This window comes from Oncorhynchus tshawytscha, linkage group LG27, assembly GCF_018296145.1.
Source record: "Oncorhynchus tshawytscha isolate Ot180627B linkage group LG27, Otsh_v2.0, whole genome shotgun sequence".
In the NCBI taxonomy this organism is placed as follows: domain Eukaryota; kingdom Metazoa; phylum Chordata; class Actinopteri; order Salmoniformes; family Salmonidae; genus Oncorhynchus; species Oncorhynchus tshawytscha.
The window spans coordinates 6372085-6391403 of NC_056455.1; the positions used below are offsets into that span (position 1 = coordinate 6372085).

Sequence of the window (19319 nt, forward strand, 5' to 3'; positions counted from 1 at the left end):
GTACGAAGGGCTATATAAATAAATTTTATTTGATTTCCCCAAAACTTTGCATCGATGACAAATGCAAAATCTGAATATCATTTTACAATCCATGCACAACAGGGCGCAAGTATCTTTGCCAGAACGTTTGTGTGCAAAGAGAGAAAAAATAAACAATTTATTCCGAGTTCAGGGGTCAAGAAAACGGAAACACGTGATAAGGAATTTTGCGCGCAGCCTGCGCCCAACCGCTGATTAATAAAACATGTACACTGTTGGCGCGTTGCGTGGGCCATGAGTTCTTCTCTGTGCACATACTTTGCAAATTTGTGAAATAGTGCAGCCGCACGTTCCCTTTTCTCACAACTAACACAGCGTTGCAGCAACCCCATGTGGAAAACATTGGGTGTATGAGGCATGTTATTGTAAAAGACTAGCTAGCACATTTATGAGTCTACTGAATCTTGTTCAATTCTAGCGTGTCCCGAGACAACTTTACAATTCGTTTCATATGCTAAGGTTTAAACGATAAACATGGACAAAGTCGGTAAACACTCTAGAAAGGGGAGAGAGACGACGAAGAGAGTCTCTGAACCAGAGCCTGACTACGACGAGGAAGTGCTAAAAAGACACAAAAACGCTCAGGCAGTGACTGTTTTGGGCGAAGAAGATGCATCTGTAAAACTTCTAGAAGATCTTGTTTTTGGTGCTGAAGATGATCTTGTGGAAAAGCTGGTGGGGGTAGGAATTCATTAGTTACATATGGGGTATATTCATTACGCCGATTCTGTAGCAAAACGTTTCGTCTGTTACAAAACGTTTTGCAACAACTCCAAACGCTCTTCAACGTGACGTAAAATCCGTTCTCTTTTTAAACGGAAGTTGTAGTTCATTTTACGGTTGCCATTCCAATCCGAAAAATCGGCGTAATGAATACACCTCTGATTCCATACAGAATGATGCTGCCTGCCAGATGCTCAGTCGATTATGTTGGCACATTGTCAGCATGGCATAGATATAAATCCATTATTGATTGATAGTTAGTTACAACCAGGTAATAGACAAATAATCTCCAGTGACATAATCCCTCTGTCACATCGTTTACTTTTAGTTTCATTGCAGTCAGTTTTTAGCAAATCAATTTCTTGTCAACAGGACAGAGAAGATGGAGGTGCCACACTTCTGGATGATGACGATTCCAGCGATTCCGATGTAGAGAATGAAGCACGGCTGAAGGTTCAGCCAACAAGGACAGCAGTATGGGAGGATGAGGAGGATGATCTGGAGGAAGAGTTAGTACCTGGGACTGCAGCAATGTCATAATTGTGTCTTTTCAGCATTGATGTCATGTACAATGCTTCACACTTCATGTAGTTGTAGTCATGTAACCCTAATGTCAATTACATGGATATGTGAATCAAACATTGCTTGTATGGGCAGTTACTAGTGATGTGCATCTTTCCCTTTTGAAGACGAATCTATACGTATCTAGATACATGGGTATGATATAGAAACCAGTGCTTGACCTGGACTGAAATAGGTTCCGGTACTCGTTTTGGGTGCCGGTACTGTTGAAATTTAGGTGCAGGAGATCCCACAATACTTTTGAGCTAATATTCTATATGATGAAGAGGAGCTCAAGCAGTAGAACATTTGAGGTGCTGGTACTCAGCTCCAGTGAGCTCCTAGCCAAGTCGAGCACTGACGAGAATGATACGTTTTAGTTTGTAACGATTTGGTTTGTTGAGAGGAACGAATCGATACGATTTGGTTTGATGCGATAATATTCGATGCTACAACATTTGTTACATAAACACATTCATTTTCCATTCTAAATTCAAATCTGCTGTTGATGGAGCTCACGGGCTGGGCCTCTCTGAGCTGGACCTGTTTGAGCTGATGTGTGTGTAAATGTCTATGGTGTGTGTGTAGTCACTTGAGCTGAGCCATAAGGGAGACTAGTGAGCATCTACCACCCCACTATTAGATTAGATTTGTGTAGACCGCTTGACAGAAATGGTAGCAGAAGGTGAATGTTGAACTTTTGTTAAGCCCTGATCACACCAACAGAGAGTCATTGTGCAAAATGGTAAGCAGCATCATCTGGATGTGTGCAACCAAAGCTCAACATTCACCTTTTGGTGTACCAAAATGCAATGATGCTATTGGTGTGATCGAGGTGTTATTAGTCAGCGTGCGAAGCAGCGCTCAATTTTAGTAGGCTACCAATATTCCCTGGGGTTGTTCAACATGCAAAATTACTTGTAGATCCTTTTCTAAATATATATTTTTTATTTTACCTTTATCTAACCAGGCAAGTCAGTTAAGAACAAATTCTTATTTTCAATGACTGCCTAGGAACAGTGGGTTAACTGCCTGTTCAGGGGCAGAATGACAGATTTGTACCTTGTCAGCTCGGGGATTTGAACTTGCAACTTCCGGTTACTAGTCCAACACTCTAACCACTAGGCTACCTGCTGCCCCATAAATAAATAAACAATTTTACCTGGCCTACCTGGTTAAATTTGACCTATTTAACCAGGTAGGCCAGTTGAGAACAAGTTCTCATTTGGCGACCTGGTCAAGATAAAGCAAAGCAGTGCGACAAACAACAACACAGAGTTACACATAAACAAACATATAGTCAATCACACAATAGAAAAATCTATGTACAGTGTATGCAAATGTAGTAAGATTAGGGAGGTAAGGCAATAAATAGGCCATAGTGGCGAAATAGTTACAATTTAGCATTAACACTGGAGTGTTAGATGTGCAGATGATGATGTGCAAGTAGAGATATTGGGGTGCAAAAGAGCAAAAATAAATAAATAACAATATGGGGATGAGGTAATTGGGTGGGCTATTTACAGATGGGCTGTGTACAGGTGCAGTGATCGGTAAGCTGCTCTGACAGCTGATGCTTAAAGTTAGAGAGGGACATATAAGCTTCCAGCTTCAGTGATTTTTTTTGCAATTGGTTCCAGTCATTGGCAGCAGAGAACTGGAAGGAAAGGCAGCCAAAGGAGGTGTTGGCTTTGGGGATGACCAGTGAAATATACCTGCTGGGGCATGTGCTACGGGTGGGTGTTGCTATGGTGACCAGTGAGCTGAGATAAGGTGGGGCTTTACCTAGCAAAGACTTATAGATGACCAGGAGCCAGTGGGTTTGGTGACGAATATGTAGTGAGGGCCAGCCAACGAGGGCATATAGGTCGCAGTTGTGGGGCTTTGGTGACAAAATGGATGGCACTGTGATAGACTACATCCAATGTTCTGAGTAGAGTGTTGGAGGCTATTTTGTAAATGACATTGCCAAAGTCAAGGATTGGTAGGATAGTCCGTTTTTCGAGGGTATGGCAGCATGAGTGAAGGAGATTTGTTGCGAAACAGGAAACCTATTCTTGATTTTATTTTGGATTGGAGATGCCATTCTAAGTCAGAACCGTCCAGAGTAGTGATGTTAGTTGGGCAGGTGGGTGCAGGCAGCAATCGGTTGAAGAGCCTGCATTTAGTTTTACTGGTATTTAAGAGCACTTGGAGGCCACGGAAGGAGTGTTGTATGGCATTGAAATGCATTTGGAGGTTTGTTAATAGAGCCCAAAATCCCCCTCCCGGGTGGCGCAGTGGTTAAGGGCGCTGTACTGCAGCGCCAGCTGTGCCACCAGAGACTCTGGGTTTGCGCCCGGGCTCTGTCGTAACTGCCCGCGACCGGGAGGTCCGTGGGGCGACGCACAATTGGCCTAGTGTCGTCCGGGTTAGGGAGGGTTCGGCCGGTAGGGAAATCCTTGTCTCATCGCGCACCAGTGACTCCTGTGCCTACGACACATTGGTGCGGCTGGCTTCCGGGTTGTATGGCGCTGTGTTAAGAAGCAGTGCGGCTTGGTTAGGTTGTGTATCGGAGGGCGCATGACTTTCAACCTTCGTCTCTCCCGAGCCCGTACGGGAGTTGTAGCGATGAGACAAGATAGTAGCTACTAAACAATTGGATACCACGAAAATTGGGGAGAAAAAGGGGGTAAAATAAAAAAAATAAAAAAGTGTCCAAAATCAGTGACTGTCAACGCAGTTACATGCTTAGTTTGACAATGAAGGAGAGGAAGCATCAGTTTTCACAACAGATCAGAGGTATTTTCGGGAAGGTAGAAAAAAAGTAACATGAGCAAAACCTTTTAGTGAACTGACGATTCATAACGTTTGAGTCGATTTTCTGACCGATGCGTGGTACATTTAGATCGATTTGTATCTTAAACATTGGAACCAGGGACCCGATGCGTTTCGGTGAACCGTTACATCCTAGTTACGTCACTGTTATTTATTAATCCATTCATGATATTTCCCTCCTGTTTCCTAGAGTGGACATGACACACCGGTTCCGTAGAGACCTGGCCAAGAGTGACGCGGAGGCCAAGATGTCCAAACAGAAGTTACAGCAGAGGATGAAAGAACAGTAAGTGGATGTTAGTAACACAGCCATGGAGTAAATACCGTTGGGATCTTGTGGTTCAAGCTCTCACTTCCAACTCATTTTTGCCAGGTTCCAAAAAGCAATGGGTGGAATGCCGTCCTGGGCAGAGACAAAATTAAAGAAAAAGAATAAGAAAAAAGGTAAACTCCCACATTTTGGTTATAAACAACTTCATGATCCATGTAGTATGTTATGAGAGATGCCCCTCACTTATGATTACCTACTATATAATGGTGATATAGTGTATACAGCAGGGTTCCCCAACTGAGCGCGGGCTGAATTTTGGTGATTTTTATTTGGCCCTCCAAGTTTTCTGAAGGACATTTTTTAAACATTTTTGGACATAAAAGACTAAAAACACCAACAAATGATTTTAATTTTAGATATCTGTTCCAAAGTATTCCCACGCATAATAGAGAGATACACACTGAGTACAAAACATTATGAACACCTGCTCTTTTCATGATATAGACGGTTTGAAATTATTGTTTTAATACAATTGTATATATGTTTGGGCTTCTTGTGGACAATTTGCAGTTTACAAATGATTTGTAATTATGTTCCGACCTCCTGACCATCGGCTCAAGAAAAAAATCGGCATGCGGCTGAATCTAATTTGAGTCCTGGTATAAAGTATACATTTGTGTCTTTTCAATAAAAGATGTCTATTTTCCAAAAACTAAAGATGACTCTGATGATGAGGATGAAGATGGAGATGACCTGATGAGGAAGACGGGCAACTTTGTGGGCTCATCCGACAGCCTTCCCAAAGGAATCATACGGGTGAGTTCTGTTCTCCCATCATCTTACCACTACTACATTTGAGGTTAAGTTAGAGTAAAACAACCAGGTCTCTCTCTGACTGGAAATGGAGACTCTAAACCAGAGTACTTTAGAGGTTTGGGAGTTACAAAACCATTACGTTTTCCAGTATTAAATCATGTGGTTTTGTTTACATGTGATGCTAGTCCATTTATTCTGGATGTATTTAACTCTCTTGCAGATGAAGACGTGCCTACACGCCAACAACGACCGGCCGTCTGAGGACAGGCTGACCACGGTGCAGTTCCACCCCTCTGCCCAGGTTGTCATGACAGCAGGGCTCGACCAGTCCATCTCTCTGTTCCAGGTATTCATTTTACTCATCAGCTGCAGTCTTCTCTCAGGTATTCTTGTGGCAGTCATCATGCGACATGGTATAGGGAACTGCATCCTTAATAATATCCTCCAGACCTTTTTTTGACCATACAAACTATAAGCAAAAAATATATACAAACTCAATGGACCACCAATCATCCTTACGGATGATTATCTTATGGTTATTTAGTGAATCTGTGACATGAATTACCATCTACCTCACTCTAAATGTCCCGCCTTCCTCTCCAGGTTGATGGGAAGACCAACCCTAAGATTCAGAGTATTCACCTGGAGAGGTTCCCGGTGCACAAGGCCCAGTTCAGCGTGGACGGGGAGCAGGTGGTGGCCACCAGTTTCAGGAACAAGCTGTTCTACATCTACGACATGATGGAGGGCAAGGTCACCCCTGTCCACACTGTCAGAGGTGAGGAGGAGGAAGCCATGGGGAGTCACTAGAACCCCAAGGCTGTTCGGTAGTAGTCTAACCAGTTGGCTGTTAGGTAGTGACATAGCCTTTTATTACTAGGCTTGTGCGGTATCGAGATTGTCAAACCTTCATACCGATATCTGGTAAAGACTGGCACTGAACACAAACCCCGCTGAGCCTTTGTAAACCGAAGGTTAGCAATGCTAACAAGTACATGTAAAATCTCAGTGAAAACATTTTATACAGTCTCTGATCCAAATGATTTGCAGGACAGACATCCCAACTCAGTTATACAAATAACAAGAAATGCTACAGTTTGCTGCACACACAAAACAAATATTAAACGGCAAGGCTCTTGATCCAGGAGGGGATTCTCTGCTGTTACCAAGAGAAGCTTATTTTTCTGCAAGAAGCTATATATCTACTGTAAGTTAGCAAACCAAATGCACAACTGCAGAGTATTTAGCACATTTTAGACAGTTAACTTAATAGTTATAAGATATCTTTGAATGCCATTTAATGGCGCCGGATATATATTATATTTGAGATAATTCGAAATAGCCACCCTTTGCCTTGATGACAGCTTTGTATACTATTGGCATTCTCTCAACCAGCTTCGTGAGGTAGTCACCTGGAATGCATTTCAATTAACAGGTGTGCCTTGTTAATTTGTGGAATTTCTTTCCTTAATGCGTTTGAGCCAGTCAGTTGTGTTGTGACAAGGTAGGGGTTGTATACAGAAGATAGCCCTGTTTGGTGAAAGACCAAGTCCATATTATAGCAAGAACAGCTAGAATAATCAAAGAGAAATGACAGTCCATCATTACTTTAAGACATGAAGGTCAGTCAATCCAGAAAATGACAAGAACTTTCAGTCTCTTCAAGTGCAATCGCAAAAACCATCAAGCGCTATGACGGACCGCTCATGAGGACCGCCACAGGAAAGGAAGACCTAGAGTTACCTCTGCTGCAGAGGATAAGTTCATTAGAGTTACCGGCCTCAGAAATTGCAGCCCAAATAAAGGCTTCACAGAGTTCAAGTAACAGACACATCTCAACATCAACTGTTCAGAGGAGACTGCATGAATCAGGCCTTCATGGTCGAATTGCTGCAAAGAAACCACTACTAAAGGACAACAATAAGAAGAAGAGACTTGCTTGGGCCAAGGAACACGAGCAATAGACTTTAGACCGGAGGAAAGCTGTCCTTTGGTCTGATGAGTCAAAATGTTAAATTATTGGTTCCAACTGCCATGTCTTTGTGAGTCACAGAGTAGGTGAACGGATGATGTCCGCATGTGTGGTTCCCACTGTGAAGCATGGAGGAGGATGCGTGGGGGTGCTTTGCTGGTGACACTGTCTGTGATTTATTTTGAATTCAAGGCATACTTAACCAGCATGGCTACCAAAGCATTCTGCAGCGACACGCCATATCTGTTTTGGGCTTAGTGGGACTATCATTTGTTTTGTAATAGGACAATGACCCAGGACAATGACTCAACACACGTTCAGGCTGTGTAAGGGTTATTTAACCAAGAAGGAGAGTGATGGAGTGCTGCATCAGATAACCTGGCCTCCACGATCACCCAACCTCAACCCAATTTAGATGGTTTGAGATGAGTTAGAATGCAGAGTGAAGGAAAAGCAGCCAACAAGTGCTCAGCATATGTGGGAACTCCTTCAAGACGGTTGGAAAAGCATTCCAGGTGAAGCTGGTTGATAGAATACCAAGAGTGTGCAAAGCTGTCATCAAGGCAAAGGGTGGCAACTTTGAAGAATCTAAAACATATTTTGATTTGTTTTAACACTTTTTTTTTGGTTCCTATATAATTCCATATGTTATTTCATAGTTTTGATGTCTTCTCTATTATTCTACTATGTGGAAAATAGTATAAATAAAGAAAAGCCCTTGAATGAGTAGGTGTGTCCAAACTTTTGGCTGGTACTGTACGTTGGGGTGCCTTGTAAGAATCTGACCGCGAGTGGATAACCCGTCTCTACCATCAGTCCTATTAGCTAACGTGCAATCATTGGATAATAAACTGGATGAACTCCGATCAAGACTATCCTTCCAACAGGACATTAAAAACTGTAATAACTTGTGTTTCACGAGTCTTGGCTGAACGACAACATGGATAATAAACACCTGGCTGGGTTTTCCGTGCATCGGCAAGATGGAACAGCTGCCTCCGGTAAGACAAGGGGTTGTAGTCTGTGTCTATTTGTCAATAACAGCTGGTGTAAGACATCTGATATTAATGAAGTCTTGAGGTTTTGCTTGCCTGAGGTAGAGTATCTCATGATAAGCTGTAGACCACACTATTTACCAAGAGTTTATCTATATTTTTTGTAGCTGTCTATTTACCACTGCAAACCGATGCTGGCACTAAGACCGCACTCAGCGAGCTCTATAAGGCCATAAGCAAACAAGAAAATGCACATCCAGAGGCGGTGCTCCTAGTGGCCAGGGACTTTATTGCAGGGAAGCTTAAATCCTTTTTACCTAATTTCTGCCAGCATGTGCAACCAGAGGCAAAAAAAACTCTAGACCACCTTTACTACACACACACACACACACACACACACACACACACACACACACACACACACACGTGTACCAAGCTCTCCCTCGCCCTCCATTTGGCAAATTTGACCCTAACTCTATCCTCCTGATTCTTGCTTACAAGCAAAAACTAAAGCAGGAAGTACCAGTGACTAGCTCAATACGGAAGTGGTCAGATGATGCAGATTCTAAGCTACAGGACTGTTTTGCTAGCACAGACTGAAATATGTTCCGGGATTCTTCCAATGACATTGAGGAGTTCACCACATCAGTCACTGGCTTCATCAATAAGTGCATTGATGACATCGTCCACACATTAACCGTATATACATACCTCAACCAGAAGCCATGGATTACAGGCAACATCCAGACTGAGCTAAAGGGTAGAGCTGTCAATTTCAAGGAGCAGGACGCTCATAAAAATCCTGCTATGCCCGTCAACTAACCATCAAACAGGCAAAGCAGGACTAAGATCGAGTCTTACTACACCGACTCTGACGGATGTGGCAGGGCTTGCAAACTATTACAGACTACAAAGGGAAGCACAGCCACGAGGTACCCAGTGACATGAGCGAACCAGATGAGCTAAATGACTTCTATGTGCGCTTCGAGGCAAGCAACACTGAAACATGCATGAGAGCACCAGCTGTTCCGGACGACTATGATATCACGCTCTCCGTAGCCGGTGTGAGTAAGACCTTTTTAAATCAACATTCACAGGGCCAGACGGATTACTAGGATGTGTACTGCAAGCTTGCGCTGACCAACTGGCAAGTGTCTGTACTGACATTTTCAACCTGTGCCTGACCGAGTCTGTAATACCAACATGTTTCAAGCAGACCACCATAGCCCTTGTGTCCAGGAACACTAAAGTAACCTGCCTAAATGACTACGGGGAAAGGCTGGTCTTGGCTCACATCAACACCATTATCCCGGGAACCCTAGACCCACTCCAATTTGCATACCGCCCCAACAGATCTACAGATGATGCAATCTCTGCACTCCTCACTGCCCTTTCACACCTGGACAAAAGGAACGTGAGAATGCTAGTCATTGACCTCAGCTCAGCGTCCCACACGATAGTGCCCTCAATGCTCATCACTAAGCTAAGGACCCTGGGACTTAACATCTCCCTCTGCAACTGGATCCTGGACTTCCTGATGGGCCGCTCCGAAGTGGTAAGGGTCGGTAACAACACATCTGCCACACTGTTCCTCAACACGGGGGCCCGTCAGGGATGTGTGCTCAGTCCCCTCATGTACTCCCTGTTCACCCATGACTGCATGGCCAAGCACGACTCCAACACCATGTGTTTGCAGACGACACAACAGTAGTAGGCCTGATCCCCAACAACGGTGAGACAGGCTATAGGGAGGAGGTCAGAAACCTGGCAGCATGATACCACAATAAAACCTTCGCCCTCAATGTGATCAAGACAAAGGAGATGATCGTGGACTGCAGGAAAAGGAGGGCCGAGCACGCCCCCATTCTCATCGACGGGGCTGTAGTGGAGCAGGTTGAGAGCTTCAAGCTCCTTGGCGTCCACATCACCAACAAACTGTCATGGTCCAAACACACCAAGACAGTCGTGAAGAGGGCATGACAAAGCCTATTCCCCCGCAGGAGACTGGAAAGATTTGGCATTGGGCCTCAGATCCTCAAAGTTCTACATCCACATCATCGAGAACATGGTTGCATCTGACTGGTTGCATCACCGCCTGGTATAGCAACTGCGTCGGCCTCCGATCGCAAGGCACTACAGAGGGTAGTGCGTAGTACAGCCCAGTACCTTCCTGGAGCCAAGCTTCCTGCCATCCAGGACCTCACCTGGGAGCATGAGCAGCAGTGTGCGGCATTTTCTTTCTGTTTTCCATGAGTTTTGCCTACAACTCCAGCACCTGTGGAAAGTACCTGGATGTGCGTATGTTCTTCAGCTTTTGTACATATTACCTCAATTACCTCGACTAACCTGTGCCCCCACACGTGTTATATAGCCTTGTTACTGTTATTTTATCGTTCCTCTTTTAAAAAAAAAAAGTTTTGTATTTTTACCTGTTTATTTTAGTCAATACTTTCTTAACACTTCATTTTTCTTAACTGCATTGTTGGTTATGGGCTTGTAAGTAAGTATTTCACTGTAAGTTCTACATCTGTTGTATTCGGCGCATGTGACAAATAAAATTTGGTTTGATATGTAGCTGGCAAACATTTAGTTGTGTAACTAGAGGAAAGGGGGATACCTAGTCAGTTCTACAACTGGATGTATTCAACTGAAATGTCTCTTAACACATTTAACCACTGAGTCAGAGAGGTGCTGGGTGCTGCCTTAATCGACATCCACGTCAACGCCGCTCGGGGAACAGTGGGTTAACTGCCTCGCTCAGGGGCAGAACGGCAGATTTTTGCCTTGTCAGCTCGGGAATTCAATCCAGCAACCTTTCGTTTACTGGCCCAACTCTCCTACCCGCCAGGCTACCTGCCGCCCCTAGATCACCTGGCACGTGGTGCAAAACATTGAGTGATTCACAAGGCTCCAGTCTCTCTAGTCGTTGTGTGCTTGTAAACCAAACACCATGTGACTGGGAACTGCCGGTAAAGCTTCATAATAAAATATTATGTGACCGGTGAAATTAAGAATGGGAACTGCTTTATCTCGTAACGTATTGCACAAATTGACTGCAGGTAAAAAGTAGCTACAAATATTCCAATGTATAAAAAGGAAGGTTTCAACTGTGTTGGCCGTGTTGAAAACCATCCCATGGCTATTTCCAAATACCCTGTTTTACGGTATACCGCCCAAGCCTAGTTATTACTGCGCAAGTTATTGTGTTCTGTGATTGGTTTGAAGATAAAATCGCTGTATATTATACAGCCAGGCTGTGTTCTTTTTTTTACATGGGTAGTGGGTAAGTGCCTGGTTGTGTGATTTGAGTGCAGTAACAATTATGATTGCCCCCCAGGTCTGAGGGAACAGAGGGTGAAAGAGTTTGAAGTCTCCCCTGATGGAGAATCCCTCCTTCTCACTGGCACCTCCGGATACCTCCATGTGTTAACAATGAAGGTAAGTGATTGTAGTTGGCAAATACCTGGTATACCACACATCCAAAATGGATCAAAATGTAAGACTCCATTTTGGATCAGGCGCATACATGATTGCATAAATGTCTGTATTTTCTCTCTTTTTTTTTTTTTTTTCAGACAAAGGAGGTAGTGAAAAGCATGAAGATCAATGGAAACATTGTGGGAGTGGCTTTTTCCCATGACGGCAGCAAAGTCTTCACCAATTCTGGTGGGTTTTTACCCTGGTCTAAGACACACAGCCACAGCCCGACACCCCAATCACATCCTAAAGCCTTTTTTAGATTTTAGTTTCAAAATGTGACTTCAAAATGTGACTTTTTGGGCGATCTGACCAAATGAACATAGAAATGTGAGTTATACATCTGTCATTCTCTTTGAAATCAATTCTAAGACGCTATAGACTTGTTCTATGTGCGCCATTTCTATGCTTCACATTCTTAAGTTAGATTTAGTGTCTTTTTACTTTTGGCTTTGTTCACCAGCTTCAAACAATATTTTTGTTTATGGGACATATATTTAACAGAGATGGTACAATGATTCTCTACACCAGTGGTCCTAGTTGGTCCCCAAACATTTCTGTAACAAAAAAACAACGATTAATCCTCATGTTCCTATTTTTGTATTTGTTTCATGCTGTTGGTGGTAGGTGCACTTGATTCAGCAGCCCTAGCACTGGGAAGACAAAGTGTTCCCATTTTGAAAAATACCCAGAGAGCAAATCAAGTGCACCTTCAGGCCTTCCGCTGGCCAATCATATAGCTCAGATCACTGTGTATGCACAGTTTCCTCAAGCCAAATACTGTAAAAAGAAGCCTCGAGCGCACCGCAAAGTTGATACTGTGAGATTTCAAAACTTTTAAAACCATGACTAGAGACTCGGCGGAATAATGCAACGCGCTGCTGTTTTTATGAATAAGTTCATGTTGAAGTTGTTATTCAGCGCCTTACATCCACTCACTGCAAGCAGTATAGCAAAGTGTTATTAGCGGTGTGTCTTTTTTTTATATATAGTAATATTTCCCTTCAACTGGCCACCTGATTTAACAACATGAATTGGTGCATGAGGCAGAAATAATGCAGTGCGACTTGAGTTTTGCCTTCGGCTGGAAGCCTCACCACTGCTCTTCTCCTTTCACTCAGACTGACCATCAGATGCAGGCCATCAGTCCAGTAAAATAAATAAAAGCAAATGCATTATGCTCACTCAGCTGTATACCTATACCTACAATTTTGAAATATAATTTCAAAATGATCTGAGAAGAACAACATTGGCAAGGCAACTCAAGCATAACCAATTTGCAGTGGTAATGTATTGGGCATTTTGCCTACTACAATCCTCATTGCTACAGAATGGGTTTTTAATAGGTTAATATTTAATTTTTTGTCATGTTTAAAAAATATATAAAAAAATCTGAGCGGTAGATCTTGGCTTTGAATTTTGACTAAGGAAGTGACCACTGCCCTGGTGACCACTGCTTGTTTTGTCACAAACTGAAATTAGGCGAACTACTAGCATTTTAGCAGAAAGGAAATGGCGGAGCGATTTCTGCATATTGTACCTTTTTTTAAAAGCTGTACATGGGTACCTGTATGTACCAAACTTTTTTTGATGTTGCAGAGGAGGGTGAGGTGTACATATGGGACATGAGGAGCAGTAAATGCCTGAACAGGTTCACAGATGATGGCTGTGTGAGTGGGACCTCCATGGCTGCATCCAAGAACGGACAGTATCTGGCCTGCGGGTGAGTCAGCCATTTTGTTTTTAGCATTTTGTGATATGAGGTTGTTGGTGTGTAGCTTTATTCATTAATCCGTTTCCTTGCTGATGTGTTTCAGCAGCGATGGTCCCTGTCGTTTTGTGATCAAGCCATTGCAATGTTTGTATTGTCCTGTTTGTCTTGCTTCAGATTTCTTTTTTTTGTTGTTTTTATGCATGATTTTGCCACAAAACCTTAAGGATAATTGGGTCGTTCCACCAATTAGGTGGCTTTTTAAGAAGTGTAACAAATATTAACATTCTGTCATAAAGAGCACGTTCAACTTAATAAAATAAAAAAACATGGTATCCCACTTTAAGCGATTTAAATAAAACATTTTAAAGTAAGTGCCTATTATGTGCCAAATAAAGGAACAGGGTTGACGATTTCATCTTTAATCAGCTGTTCATTTCCTCGTGACAGGGGGAATGGAATCTTGTTTTGTGCAACAGGGAGTGTTAATTAAATGCAAGCTTCACACAACAACATTTAGTGAAAACATTTCTAGCCTGTCTGTCCATGGGTAACAGGGTTGACATGTCATGCTCGACCCGCTCAGTTTTCCACCACAAAACACCAGAAAATAGCCAAAAAGAGTAGAACCAGCTCACCCGATTTTACTCTGATTTGACTATTCGATGTTCTGTTTTTCAGGATGAAAACTATTCTAAAAGGAATAGTTTCACGAATTCAAGTAAACATGGTTGATCTTAAAATCAAGGAAACATGTAAATTAATCGTATGAAATAAATTATTTTCAGAAATGACTTTGTCAAAGCAACAAAATAACTAGGGCTGTACAATGATGGTGAAAGAAACTTGGAGGAAGGTTGGTGTTAAGTGAGTTCAAATCTGACTAGAGGTGGACACATGGTTGACGGAGGGACATGTCAAAATGCTGATTTATTGAATTCTCCATGTGGTCTACATTTTAAAGGGCACTTCATTTAACATAACAGGCTTTTAAATTGTAGTATTTGTGTACATTTTATACTTAAAATTTCAACGCGATGCCAAAGGCACCCATTTCATGGAATAACCCAATTGTATTTTTTCGTATAGATATAGCTGTAGCACACAAGTTCACATCATTTTTCTATTATCTCAGGTCAGCGGCAGGTGTGGTGAACGTGTACTCGCAGGAGGAGTGTATGCGGCAGAACAACCCCAAGCCTCTGAAGGCCATTATGAACTTGGTGACCTCTGCCACCTCTCTCCGCTTCAACCCCACCTCCGAGATCCTGGCCATTGCCTCTAGGGCTGACGACGAGGCTGCCCGATTGGTCAGTCTCTCTCTCTCTCAAACACCTGATGTTGTCTTTGTCATCATAACAGCTACACCTGGTCTCTTGTAAATACGAGGTTTTATTGCAGCATGACTTGGATAGTAATAAAGAACTAAAACCATGTCTCTTTCACTGTCATCAAGTCTCTCCAAGTGCCATATGTCTACCCTTCTCATTTCAGGTTCATATCCCCAGCTTCACGGTGTTCTCCAACTTCCCCATGTTCCAGAGGAAAACCATATACAGGGCCCACCGCCTGGACTTCTCCCCAAACAGCGGCTTCTTCTCTCTGGCCAACAACAAGGGCCATGCCCCTCTCTTCAGGTGAGTCTTGTTTTTTGTTTTTTCAGACAGCAGAAAATAAAAAACATCAACACTGTGACTTGATACAAGTAAATATATTGGAATAATAATTTGGTTTATTTTCAGGTTGTTGCATTACAAAGACTTTTGATGAAGAGCATCACAAGCAGGCTCGTAATCAACATCAAGACACCAAGCTCCCTCAATACAACTACCATTGTCTTCAAGAAGACATTTTACAATGAAAAGGACTTCAATTGTGAAATCGGTCATGGTAATTTCATCTATGAAAGTGTCACAGCAAGATACCACGTCTTTGTTATCCTGTTTTTTTCCCTTCAAATTTGAGTGGTTACATTTTTTAAGTGTTCAGTTTTCAAAATGCATTGTCCTGTGTATTTCTTTCTGTCTACTTTAGGGTTTGACAAATGTTTGTATAATGGATAAAATACAACTTAATTTCCTTGATACTTGGCCATTATTATGGTTTCTTCTGTTTCTAGATATCTCGGAGAACAATAACATTATAGATTGACTAGTATAGAAAGGCTGTCAAACTTGTATGCACTAAAGCCCCGTTAGTCTACTCCATGTTGACCTGAAAATCTGTTGCTTCCAGCCACAATAATGGATTAGAACTCACTGTGACTTCCATTTTGACCAAAGCGCTCCTCCAAATCTGATGGTGTTTGAAGATGATCATTTTCACACAACTTTGGATTAAATACTTAATGTTCAGTGCCTTCAGAAAGTATTCATACCCCTTGACTTATTCTGCATTTTGTTATTACAGCCTAAATTCTAAATGGATTAAATATGTTTTGCAAATGTATTCAATTAAATGCAGCAATATCTCATTTACAAGTATTGACACACCTTTGCTGTGACATCTAATTGCGCTCTGGTGCATCCAATTTAATTTGATCATCCTTGAGCCGTTGCTACAACTTGATTAGAGTCCACCTTTGGCCAATTCAATTGTTTTGACATGATTTTGAAATAAACACACCTGTCTATATAAAGTCCCACAGTTGACAGTGCATGTCAGAGTAGAGACTATACCAAGAAGTCCATGGAACTGGCCATAGAGTGCTGAGGTAGAATTGTGACAAGGCGTATCTGGGAAAGGGTATAAAACCATTTCTAGAGCGTTGGAACGTTTCCAAGAGCACAGTGGTCTGCATCATTGGGAAGTAAAATAAATAATATGGGACTACTGGACCTCTGACCAAACTGCAGAGGGAAAAAAATCAGGTCAAGGGGTATGAAGACTTTCTGAAGGCACAGCCTATCTGGCCCAGTTTATCAGCAGACCAAGACCCAGGCCAGAAAGGCACATCAGAAAGCGAAGCTAATATAAACCCTTACTTTGCATTCATGCTCCCAGTATGGCTCATAGAACAGTTTGCTTGATGGTGCCATTCGCACTGTGAAATTGACTGCTTTATTTTTTTTTTTTTTACTGCACTAAAGGGACCTCCCTGCTGAGCCACAGCATTGAGAGAAACACACACACCTACAGACTCCAGATGAATGACAGTAACACCATGTGTTACATGTGTTACATGCATTAGATCCTCCTTTAGGACGTCAGTCAGGGTAGGCAGCATTCCAACACCTACATTTCTCCTCATTAGTAAAAGATGAAGCACTGTGTCCTCCCTAAGGCATCGTAGTCGTTTGTATCTGCATTCAGACAAGTAATTTCTCTTCCCCTCGTGTTTCAGTGCATCTTTATCACATTTATTGTTTTGGTCTGTCCTGAGGTGCTCCTGTAATATAATAGGCTGGAGAAATGTCTTTATGATAAATGAACCTTAACACCAAACAAACAAGAGTTTTCCCCTGTAGTCCCCCTAATGCAGAAAACAACAGAAACTATTAACAGGTGGGAAGTGCAGAAACAAATAATGAGCCTCATCAGCATTTTACTTAGTTTTAGTTCTCATGTGGGTGTCTTGAGAGTCGGAAATAAATATATTTGCCCTGCAGACCAGACATAGAAAAATAGCTGCAGTTGTGAAATTAATGGTAATTTGTGTACATATAGGTTTAGAATCTGTGTTTGTCCTATCTATTCTCTGGTCTGTCTGACTAATTTACAGATTTGCGATCTCAGCAGCAGGTTGCAGCTGTGTAGTTGGTGAACCTTTCAAAATAACCACAAACTCCTTCATCTATCTCTTATGAATATATGTGCTAGTATCAATGATCTACACTAATTAGCCATATATTTTTACACAGTCTGTTTCTTTCACACGCATGTTAAAGGAGAAATACAGTGGCTTCAAAAAGTATTCACACGCCTTCACTTTTTCACATTTTGTTGTGTTCCAAAGTGGGATTAAAAATGGATTTGTCATTTTTTGTCAATAATTACACAAAATTATTACTTTTTTGGAGTATTTAATGGAAAATAAAAAAAAAACAATATTTTGACTAGACAAGTATTCAACCCCCTGAGTCAGTGCATGTTAGAATCAACTTTGGCAGTCTTTCTGGGTAAGTCACTAAGAGCTTTGCCTACCAGGACTGTACAATATTTGCCCAATAATCTTTAAAAAACTCAATATTAGAAAAGGTGCTCTTAATGTTGTGTTGGATTTGCCCCAAACATAATGTGTGGTATTCAGGACAAAAAGTACATTTTCTTTGCCATATTTTTTGCAGTATTACTTTTGTGTCTTATCGCAAACAGAATGCATGTTTTGGAATATTTGTATTCTGTACAGGCGTCCTTCTTTTCACTTTGTCATTTAGGTTAGTATTGTGGAGTAACTACGATGTTTTCTCATATTACAGCCATTCAACTCTGTAACTGTTTTAAAGTCACCATTGGCCTCATGGTGAAATCCCTGAGCGGTTTCTTTCCTCTCCGGCAACTGAGTTAGGAAGGACGCCTTTACCTTTGTAGTGACTGGGTGTATTGATACACCATCCAAAGTGTAATTAATATCTTCACCATGCTCAAAGGCATATTTGACATCTTATTTTTTTTTACCCATCTATCAATAGGTGCCTTTCCTTGTGAGGCATTGGAAAACCCCCTGGTCTTTTTTGTTGAATTTGTGCTTGAAATTCACTGCTTGACTGAGATACCTTACAGATAAATTGTATGTATGGGGTACAGAGATAGGGCTGTGATTTAAAAATCATGTTAAACACCATTATTCTACACAGGTAGTCCATGCAATTTATCCAAATTGTTAAGCAAATTTTTACTCCAGAAGTTATTTAGGCTTGCCATAACAAAGGGGTTGAATACTTATTGACTCATGACATTTCTCCTTTGCATTTTTAGTCATTTGTAAACATTTCTAGAAACATATTTCCACTTCGACATAATGGAGTATTGCGTTCAGTGACACAAAATCAAAATGTAATGCATTTTAAATTCAGCCTGTAACAAGAAAATGTGAAAAAAGTCAAGGGGTGTGAATACTTTGAGGGCACTGTAGTTGTTTTACCAACTCACCTGACTACTGTGCAAGCTGCTGTCAACTCCCCATCACAACACATAACCACACACAATCACACATATACCTGACTAGCTGGAAGTACCTTTGGCAGTGATGACAGCAGCTTTGCAGGACAGTCACAGACTTATTTCATTATTATATTATCTGCAACTCCATTGCAGAAGAAAACACCCAGAAGAAAGATCGATATAAGGTAAGTTTGTGTGTCAACTATTTTTGTAACAGGATAAAGAGTAGCCTGTAGCAAAAAAAATGTTGTGAGCAATATTAACTGCTGTACAGTTACAGTGCTATAAGTACTCTATGAGAGCAACGATTCTTAAGTTTTCATTCCAAACAATCTTCTGTCTGTTGATGTGGGTCAGGTACATTTCAAATTTAAACACAACTATATGGTGACATCATCATCTGAACCTATAACAGTGAGCATCCCAGTTTGGCAGATACTATTCTTCCTTGATTGACAATGGTTTAGTCACTGAGAAGTTTCCAGGTAGACCTCTGTACAGGACATTCATTGACTAGTTTATTTTCCATTTGTAAACAGCCATTAACATAAACTCAGCAAAAAATAATCGTCCTCACTGTCAACTGCATTTTATTTTCAGCAAACAACATGTAAATATTTGTATTCACATAAGATTCAACAACTGAGACATAAACTGAACAAGTTCCACAGATGTGACTAACAGAAATGGAATAATGTGTCCCTGAACAAATGGGTCAAAATCAAACGCACAACGCATGGCGTTGAGATTGCCTGCAATAACAACAAGCTCAGTCCGATGATGCTGTGACACACCGCCCCAGACCATGAAGGACCCTCCACCTCCAAATCGATC

The 19319-nt window shown here is 41.7% G+C and overlaps 1 protein-coding gene across 2 annotated transcripts; it reads left to right on the forward strand.

Annotated features, from left to right (window-relative positions):
• The first annotated feature begins 324 nt into the window (after positions 1-324).
• LOC112225948 (U3 small nucleolar RNA-associated protein 18 homolog) lies at positions 325-15466 on the forward strand. Of its 2 annotated transcripts, none has more exons than XM_042307333.1 (13): positions 325-720; positions 1135-1271; positions 4331-4426; positions 4514-4584; positions 5106-5227; positions 5448-5573; positions 5831-6005; positions 11532-11632; positions 11770-11860; positions 13271-13394; positions 14518-14692; positions 14877-15019; positions 15125-15466. In XM_042307333.1, exons 1-13 carry the CDS (start codon positions 514-516, stop codon positions 15147-15149), a joined length of 1593 nt encoding a protein of 530 aa, XP_042163267.1. In that variant the 5' UTR covers positions 325-513; the 3' UTR covers positions 15150-15466. The 2 variants fall into 2 exon arrangements, with proteins under 2 accessions (XP_042163267.1, XP_024245866.1); XM_024390098.2 differs by having other exon boundaries at positions 326-720; positions 5130-5227.
• Positions 15467-19319: the final 3853 nt, after the last annotated feature.